Source organism: Berghia stephanieae, chromosome 3 (assembly GCF_034508935.2).
Source record: "Berghia stephanieae isolate SIO BIC M18660-M18661 chromosome 3, UCSD_Bste_1.3, whole genome shotgun sequence".
NCBI classification, from domain to species: domain Eukaryota; kingdom Metazoa; phylum Mollusca; class Gastropoda; order Nudibranchia; family Aeolidiidae; genus Berghia; species Berghia stephanieae.
In genome coordinates, this window is record NC_088362.1 from 64,025,353 (window position 1) to 64,035,352 (window position 10,000).

Genomic DNA, 10,000 nt, shown 5'->3' on the forward strand with positions numbered 1-10,000 from the left:
CGAAATTTTAAATCACAATAAGATTTACGACTTACCTCAGAATCACTTGACCATGTTTGAGGAAATCGTAGAGGATGCAAACCCCGAGCACTGTAAACCCTGTCTCTTTACACAAGGACGCCGCCACGGCTAGGACTAAGGAACACGCCAGGAATATTGTAGGGTTCGTATTTGGAGGCTGGTTTCCTGTGCTGGTGAATCGGTTGCTATGGACGCTGTCAGTATCAACACACCTGAAAGTTGTTGTATAACGGAATAAGAAGGTATGATGGCAGGTTGAGCTGATCTGCACACTCGTGTCCATCAGTAATGTCTAAACGGATGTCAATCTGAGACGACCTAACCTATTCGTTCAAAATTCTCTCTCTCTCCCACCCTCATCCCCCCCCCCTCCCCTTGCTTGTTCTAATAATTTTCATGAAAAAATTCATTGACGATCTTTTCATACATTAATTAGATATTTTAGAATGATAAATATGTTTGTTGTCTGAATTAAGGTATTTTTTCACACAAGTTTTGTCTCTATTAGGCCATGTCGAAGATTAAAATTAAATTTCCGAAAAATGAGTGCATTTTAATGAAAACGTCTTCTATACTATAGCCTTTAGGCCCGTAGAGCCGGAGTTTATCCCGGTTTCTATAACGTGAAACGGACAATAGCAATTGCTTGTTACCCTTTGGATAGGACGCTAGTCTATCGCAAAGTACTTTCCGCCAGATCTAATAGATCGAGCTACCCAATCACTGCTGGGTGGTCAGAGGGGGGGGGGGGGGGGAGGTCAGAAAATATCTCGACTGCACCCGGGATTGATATTAGTCCCTTTGCGCGCGAAGCGAGTGCTCTACCATTATCTATATTTACGTATGTGCTAAATTTCTAGGTAATCTCTTTAACAGCTTTTGAGAAAAATGTTTCAAAAACATAGATTTTTTTTTTGCAAGAACAGACCCTATTGAACGATCAAAATAAAAAGATTTATAATCTTATATTTATTCACATTATATTTCACAGAAAGTGTGATCAACCTTATTCTTTGGGTCTGAGGTTGTGTCAATATTTTCACAAAACTGAGTTTGTTCCTCTTTAGCGGTGTATTATTATTGTCCACCCTTCAACCTTAGGGGGGGGGGGGGGGGGGGGGGTCTTTAGTCTCTCACGATGGGCCAGGGTGTGTTCATTTCATTACGAGTGCTTTGTGTGTCCTGTATGAATGACATGCCGAGCAAATCTACTTTTACAAAAGACAGATCGGCCAAACCGATTCAAATAGTCTGGAACACAAACATAGGAACGTGTTTGTCTAGAGTAGGGAACTGTACCGGGTGTTGTTGGTAGGGCAGGGCTGTGAGTGACTCACCGGTACGGTGTAACTGTGTCGTTTTGTCACAAAAGTCAAGCAATGTTACGACTGTAAATGTGTCGTTTTGTCACAAAAGTCAAGCAATGTTACTACTGTAAATGTGTCGTTTTGTCACAAAAGTCAAGCAATATTATACGAATGTTAGATGTACAGATGGGTGTACAGTAATCTATAATTGTTAATATATATATAATTAATTTATAATTTATTATTATAAATATTATATATATATATTTATATATATATATATATATATATATATATATATATATATATATATATATAGAATCTGAAATCTCAACGTAACTCGAAGTCGACTCAATTCTGAGTATTTGTATTCGAGGGCGGAGAGAGAGAGTTGTTGAATGCGATAGCCGTTGTTGGTGTTTAGGATGAGGTAGTTTGATAATCTTTGCTTGGAGGTTTCTAAATTTATTGTGTTTACACATGATTCGGGAAGAGCGTTCCAGTCGTTGATGGGGGAAAGTACAGAAGCATACAGTACCGTGGCTAGAGTCTTGGGACAACTGTCACCCATCCAGTTATTGACCTTGCCTAACACTGATCAAGTTTTGTGACTGGACAAGATAACAAACTTTTAAACCTGGGCAGGGTTCCTGAACTCCCATAGTGGACAAGGAGGTACTTGCTGTGTCTTCTATCCCCCTGTATCTGTTTTCGGGGTCGTATAAAGAATTGTGCTCCCGATGTTTTGTCTTTAGATAAGGCATTCTACACGCATTACGTCAATCGACTCAGGATGTAATGAGTACCGGGCTATATGTAGGATAATGTAAGATCGCCAATATAAAAAGGATGCTTCACAGGGGATCGGTACTGTATGTAACGGTGATCCACCAAGCTATACATAATACCGGTTTGAGACAATGTGTCACTCGGTGTTGCTAGTGTGGCTATTGTGTGGCTATGTGGTCTAGTGGTATGACACTCGCCTTCGGATCGGAAGGTCTCTATGTCCGAGTCCAATTCTGAGCGGCGCATAGTTGAATCCTTGTAAAAGGCTCTTTACTCACATTCTCTCATCGTACTCGGGTATAAAATGAGAACCTGGTCGTTAACAATATTGTCTCTGTCGGGGTAAAAATTGTGATATCGCCTAACAGGCGTTATGTCTTGTTCTACATGGTCAGTTTTTTGCTGTTGACTTGGGACCCCTTTGAGTATGTTTAGCGGAGATGGCACTTCATAAATGCTCTGGTTTGTATTTTTTAAGTGTCCCAATAAAATCACGATCCTTCAACATAACACTAACTCTAGTCTATTAAATAGAAAAAGGATAGGGGGTGGAAGTAATAGGTTGGGAGAGGGTTGTGAGCTTTGTCCAAACTTCAAAAGAGTGGTGGGGTCGAATTAGACAAGAGAGGGGGGGGGGGGGCAAATTTACCCAAAAAGAAAGGGAAGGTGGGGGGGGGGGGCACTTTACCCAAAAAGAGAAGGAGGGGGGGGGGGGGGGGGGAGAGAGCGCAATTTGACCAATCCGTAGAAGAAAAAAAAAAGAGCGGGGGGGGGGGGGGGGGGGGGCATTGAGGAGGCGAGATCTGACGTATAAAATGGGTTACTTTCTTTCAATCAAATATACTGCAAGCAAAATAACTTTTTTGATTTTGTTTTGGTTTTTATTTTGGTGAATTTTCACCGGCACACTTTTTGAGCTGAAATTTATTAGAAGTGGGGATGGTGGAGGGCGAATAAGTTTCGGGGAGGGGGGGGGGTGCGAATAAATTCTGGAAAAAAATAGACGGGAGCGGGGGGAGGGATCTATTTGATACAGTCGAGTTGGTATACAAAATGTGAAATTGACCCGTGCTTGGTTGTGTCGATAGCACTCCAATCATACGTCCCATTGACTTGGCGGTCGATAACCCCAGCATTACAATTCATAAACACTTCACAACAATATTGCCTTACTGTGACAAAACAAACAAATACATATTTAAAATTTTGGCTAGAAAACTCGTCCTTCAAATAACGATCGATTAAAATGACCTTAACCTTGTCAAAAACTTTCAAACCTGGGACTTCAGGAAAGTCTCAGGTTTGAGAGTTTTTGCCAAGATGAAGGTTATTTCAATCGGTCGATATTTGAAGGACGAGTTTTCTGGCCAACATTTTAAATATGTGTTTGTTATTTCAGAATACGGTAGGATCGTAAGTTTCCTGGTCCTTGAATTTAAAAAAAATGACGCCCTTTCCGCCATAAGATATCGTTGCCTAGGCATTTCACGAGGGAATATAGATAATTCATCAAACAAAATGTCTGATGTCAACAGGAATCACCCATGTTGTCCAAGTGAGCAAATTGGGGGTTAATAATCTTGCCCAAGGGAAAAAAGCGAACCGGGGCCTTCCGGGTCATAGTGCAATGCCTTAACCACTCGGTCACTTCGCGCCCCTTAAATGTCTTTGAATGGAACCAAGTAATATGCTACCTATCAACTCCAAACGGAATTATGTTGGGGTAATGTCAATGCTTGAAAACGAATGGAACCGAGGTATACGTAAATGCAGGTCTGACATCCGAATGCAATTACGGGCCTAGTTTAACATTGTTGTAATGAACAATATTTTGCGTCATCACAACAATGAGCCCATAAGGAATTGGGTTATCAGACCTGCAAATAAATGCACGTCGAATAGAACACAATAGTCAGATATCTTATAAATCGTATAGTCCTTTAGAGCCATCAGGCCATTGGCACCGGAGTTTATTCCGGTTTCTATAGCGTGAAGCCGACAAAACCAGCTGCTTGCTATCCTTTGCATAGGACGCTAGTCTATAGCAAAGTACTTTCTGTCAGATCAAACAGACCCAGTTACTCAATCACTGCTGGGTACAAAGGGGGGGGGGGGGGCGGTTCCAAAAAAATCGACTTCGATTTCAGATTGATCTCCGTCCCTTTGCGTGTGAAGCGAGTGCTCTATCGACTGAGCTGTCGGAACCCAAATTATGAGACGGGTCCAATGTTAAGTAGGATGGCTTAGATGTTGACAATAATGGAATGCATAGCCAAGGGTTTAAGTTCAGTGCGGCGCTGTGGTCGAGTGGTGTGACCGTAAAAATCAAAACGGTTTGATACCGAGATGAATGAATTGGACACTGGGATGGGAATTTCGGACTGAAGTGAAAAGAAAAAAAAAACAATTTTATGAATTGTACATGTATTTATTTTTTTATCAGAATTGATAGAAATGAACCCAAGTTTTCATATTCGTGGCTATGAATTTATTTTTCAGCAAGTAACTCAACTGGATATAATATCGTTTTGAGACGGTGGCTTACATTTTAACATGAAATAGTTATGTTTTGGTGCTTAGTTTTGTTATTTTTTGTTTTGTCTTGTTTTTGTTTTTGTTTTGTTTTGTTTTTTGTTGTTTTAGTTTTTGGCTTCTGACTCACTATGACATAATACTGTTTGTAGACTGTGGTGTTTTGTTGTTGTTGTTATTTTTTTTTTCTTTTTTCTTTTTTTTTTTTTTGTGTTTGTTTTTTGTTTTTTTCTCATTCTGTCAAAATACCGTTTTGAAAGAGTTGGTCACATTGGATACCATAGACAAGCGACACATCTATCTAGACTGTCTATCATTTCATCGGTCATGAATCTTTTCAAATCAACAGTTAAACTAATGTTAGGTGTTTATACTTCACTTCGCTGAACAAACACATATTTAAAAATTTGGCCAGAAAACTTGTCCTTCAAATATCGAACAATTTAAATAACCCTAATCTTGTCAAAAACTCTCAAACCTGGGACTTTAATGAAAACTTCGCCGAATTCCCAGGTTTGAGAGTTTCTGCCAAGATAAGGGTTATTTAAATCGATCGATATTTGAAGAACGAGATTTCTGGCCAATTTTTTTTAAAAATACGTGTTTTTTGGTTTTTTTTTCGGAGAACAGTATTATAAACATTTACCTGGCAGACAACTGTGTGAATTATCTGTTCTTTTTCAGTATCATCATCACAATTGGTTTTATTAGTATCGAGATATCACGTTATGATGGTCTATTATCTATTTAAATTCTTTTATTACCGACACCCTGCGGCGTGCGCCACATGCAATCTTTACAAACGTTAGTTCCAGGACTAAATCCCCCGATGAATAGAGTACGACACGGTTCAGGACTGTATGAACAGTATTGATAATATCCACGGGAATATCAAACTATTAAACATGAATTTTCACAGATGTATATTTATATATATATAGGGTCACTTCAGTTCGTGTCAAATGTTAGAATTCATACACTATTTTGGTTCTCCTATTTCATCAAGAGTTGTACCAGTCATGTGACAGCTATTTTAGGAATAAACATGAATTTTTAGAGAACAAGATATTATACGTTAAGATCACCTAAGTTCGTCGCTTTTGTTGTCATTCAAACATTATTTTTGGAACTCGTATTTCACTAAAGGTTGTACGGGTTGTCTGACAACAACAAATATTATTGTAAATATCAAATTCTATGAAATTCCAGTCACAAAAAAACTTCAAGGCCGCTGAAGTCTGTGGCTTTGGTTTAGTAGCTAGGTCTAGTTTTGTTTTTTTTAATTGGCACTCTTATTTCATTTGGGGTTGTACATTTTGAGTGCGAACAGCAATATTATTGTCAATACTAAACATGACTTTTTGTAGACAATAGAATATATTTTAAGGTCACTTAAGTTCGTGGCTATTGTTAGTATTCAATTTTTTTTAGGGTGGGGGGGGGGGGGAGGAGGGGGTACTCTTATTTCATTAACGGCAAGGCACCGATTGTGTGACAATAAATATTATCTTAATTCATTTATTCATCAGGGGAAATAAATGACCTGCCAGAGAGATGACCTTGTGTTCTGTGTCCTTGAAATTGAAATCATTATCCAGCTGACGTACTCTGGAAAAATTCGTATTTAAAAGTTTGGCCAGAAAACCCACCCTTCAACAATTGATTGATGTAATTATTATGTGCACATCGGTTTTTTAGTCAATCACTCCCTATAGATAGTATGCAGATGACGTCACTCAGGCCTTTGTTATTGTTTTTGCCATCGGCGTTTGTGAGTTGTTCTCACTAAACTGTATTAACCTGACTATAAACGTTCATGGTTACACGGTGTTTGTGTGTCCTTTATACTTCCGGATGGCAATGTTGTGAACTCCTTGGCCAAGCGCATTCTATCTATAAATAATAGCGTGTATTGATATCAAGGTTACAAACACATGGTATGGCGTCATATTTTTTTAAAAAGTAGTCCGTCAAGAGCCATTAAGCCCATGGAACCGGAGTTTATTCCGGTTTCTAGGGCGTAAAACGGATAATTACAATTTCTTGATACTCTTTGGACAGGATGCTAGTATACGAGAGTATATATATATATATATATATATATATATAATCTCGCAAAATACAGCCACCCAATCACTTGGGGGAGGTGTGGGGGGGGGGGGGGTGACAGACGAAAATATCGACGGCACTCGGGATTGATCTCAGTTCCTTTGATTATGAAGCAAGTGCTCTGCCATCTGAACAATCGGGACCCCCAATATAAAAAAAAAAGATGAAAAAAAAAACAGAAGTTACAAGAAGACAAAGCGCCAAGCACGTCCTAAACGGCAGATATCCATGAAGGGTTGGTTTTGAACGCTTATGACACTAGTCGTTCGTGGGTTTTTCTAAAGCCATTAAAGCTTAAAGCAAATGGCCATTTTCCTTTCTAATATGCGACTGTTTTCTTTTCACTTGAATGGACACCTGCTGGACACACGATCTCTTTGAACGCAAGGCCCCGTTTTGAAATCAATGTTATGGCTATATTTCCAGGCCGTTGGGTGTCTAATGGTAGGGTAGGTTGTTGATAAAATCATTCATCCATCCGTTCGCATGAGTATATTATAGATATTTCCATCCATCCATCAATCCATTCATCTACCCATTCATCCATCCATCCATCCGTTCATCGGTCCATCTATCCATCCATCAATATATATATATATATATATATATATATATATATATATATATTATATATATATATATATATATATATATATATATATATATATATATATATATATATATAATAGAAACCCTTCAACCATTTTCATTGCACCCATGCAACTATCCAAACTCTTTTACATTCACTTGCAAACAGGTCAAGTGATTGCTATGCCTTGAACCTGTGACATCAAGCGACACTGATTGCGGCCAGTGACCGAATGGGTGACAATGTCTTATTATACATCGTTTTCCTGTTCCTTTTCGGGGTTTTTTTTTCCTTCATTTTTTCACTGAGTAAATGAGTCCCTTACTAATAATTTAATTTACAATACCCGTTAGGCTATGATGTAAAATTCATAAACAATTGTCGCCTATAATTTCGTAAGATCGCTAATATAGGCTGTTTTCCAACTTTTCTGATAAGCTTCTATATAGAGCAATATTCACTACATCTGCTCAAAGCGCTTTACAAGGGGTTCCAAGCCAACAGCAGTACTTTAACATATAGGACGGGGCATGATGCCTGTTAGGCGATATTGCAATTTTTTTCCGACAGAGACACCGCTGTGACAGGCCAGTTGTTCAATTCAAACGACAGCAAGGAGTCTTTTCCAAGGACTCAATTTCGCTTGACTCTAGCTAATACTGTATCAATCCATTAAGATGGGGGTAAAACTTGTGTTTTTTTATATAGCGCAACATCCACTAAACGTGCTCAAAGCGCTTTACAAAACGGGAATAAATGTCTTACCTTGCGTATGAGATGAAGGACAGGAGAAAAAGTAAGGCTGCCAAAACATCCGCTCTTCCCACAATGCTGCTTACCTGGTTATTCAAACAAAAAAAAAAAAAATAAATAAAAACATTTAAAAAAAACAAAACAAAGGTTAATGAAATATATACAAAAAAGCAGCTCAAAATCAAATGTTTTGCAAATATCGAGAACTAATTCATTTTGATTAGTCTGCTTATGTGGTCTTGTGGTATGCCACTTCCCTTCGGACCGCACGGTCCAGGGTTCGAGTCCCGCTCTGAGAGGTGTATAATTGAATCCTTTGGAAAGGCCCTTTATTCACATTCTCTCACCGTACTCAGGTGGAAAATGGGTACCGTACCTGGTAGTTAACAGCGTTGTCGATGTCGGAAATACATTGTAATATAGCCTAACAGGCGTCATGTCTTGCCTCACCTGTCAAATGTTGCTGTTGGCCTGGGGCCCCTAATAAAGCGCTTTGGGCAGTGGATATTGCTCTGCATAAATTCTCTAGGTTGTTTTTTTTTTTAATTTATTGAGGGGCGGGGGTTGGTTTGTTTGTTTGGTTGGTTTTGGGGGGAGGGGGGGGGGTTATGTTTTGTTTTGTTTTTGTATAGTTTGTTGGTAAGTGTATTTATTGAAGGCTTAAAGAATTTATAGTAAATCAAAAATGAAAAGCCAAATGAGCTTTTTTATAATTTTTCCGATTTCCAGAGATAAAAACTGAGGTTTACCTGTAGCGTGGGTGAAAGTGGTATAGATGTGATCAACATTGATAAAATTGGGTGTATTTAGAATGACGTCAAGTCATGACTTTGTATAAACACGATCTATAGAGCAGTAAAATTAGGTGCCCCAAACGTAAACAATAACAAGTTGCAAATGATTTTCGTTAGGGACCGGAATAATTTACGCACAATATAGGTCTCCCAGTTTTGTAGTTTGAGTTGTAGACAATACGCTTTCAGTATTGAAAATATGTTTACATAAAATCTAACAGTTGCAGAAATAATAATATAAGACTAAATTATTCTGAAAACCAGGCTCCGAATAATTCTCGTCTTGTTCACACCAGCGCAATAATTTGCTCTGGTCTAAAAATAGATAGACTGTAACTTTTGATAAATTTTACCTTTTGTTCCATAAAATATCCATATCTAGACAATATTTGATGCATGATCGAGTATTTAGGAATATGTGTTTCTTTTGCCACCTAACAGCCAAATTTTAAAGGTTATTTTTTTCTATAATTTACATTGGAACGTGAGCTGTCAAGACAGGAACATGTGGTTTGCCATGTGCTTCCAGACCTTTGTTTACGTTTGGGGCACCTAATTTTACTGCTCTATTGTTGTCATCGAATCCAATTAAATATCGCTGTGACTATTTAACTCTTCTAACAATTTCACAGTCTGGTGAACTAATAATAAATAAGATTAAGATCTGAACAAGTCTGTATGAAAGGTACCAAAGGAAGAAAGAAAAATACAAGAAAAATAAAACCATCCCAAAAAATCAGTCACCCTCGACTGGGGGGATCGAACCTCAGACATTTTGATTACCAGTCAGACGTGCTACCATTACACCACAGAAGCTCGGGAGCCTCGGTGGTGTAATGGTAGCACGTCTGACTGGTAATCAGAAGGTCTGATCTGAGCTTCGATCCCAAGTCGAGATCGATTGATTTTTTGGGGATGGTTGTTTCTTGTATTTTTCTTTCTTGCTTTGTCTGGCACCTTTCATACACACTTGTTCAGATCTTTATCTTACATCGGTGCCTGCTCAATAATTTCTTAATTTGAACTAATAAGGCTGGAGTTCTTTATTCTGCTGGGGAAATGGGGATAATCATCATTGGCCATCATGGCTAATTCACTGGGAGGCG

The 10,000-nt window shown here is 38.5% G+C and overlaps 1 protein-coding gene across 2 annotated transcripts in view; it reads right to left on the reverse strand.

The window, feature by feature from the left end:
• Positions 1-10,000, reverse strand: part of LOC144968190 (protein O-mannosyl-transferase TMTC1-like) — a 75,186-nt gene that overhangs the window by 50,285 nt on the left and 14,901 nt on the right. For both annotated transcript variants that reach the window (XR_013644543.1, XM_078906286.1), the window contains exons 3-4: positions 8,113-8,186; positions 36-233 (exon numbers count right to left, since the gene is read on the reverse strand). Coding sequence is in view for 1 of the 2 variants with exons in the window: in XM_078906286.1 (XP_078762412.1) it covers positions 36-233; positions 8,113-8,186 (272 nt within the window). In the remaining variant the exon portion in view is untranslated. The remainder of the gene's footprint in view (positions 1-35; positions 234-8,112; positions 8,187-10,000) is intronic.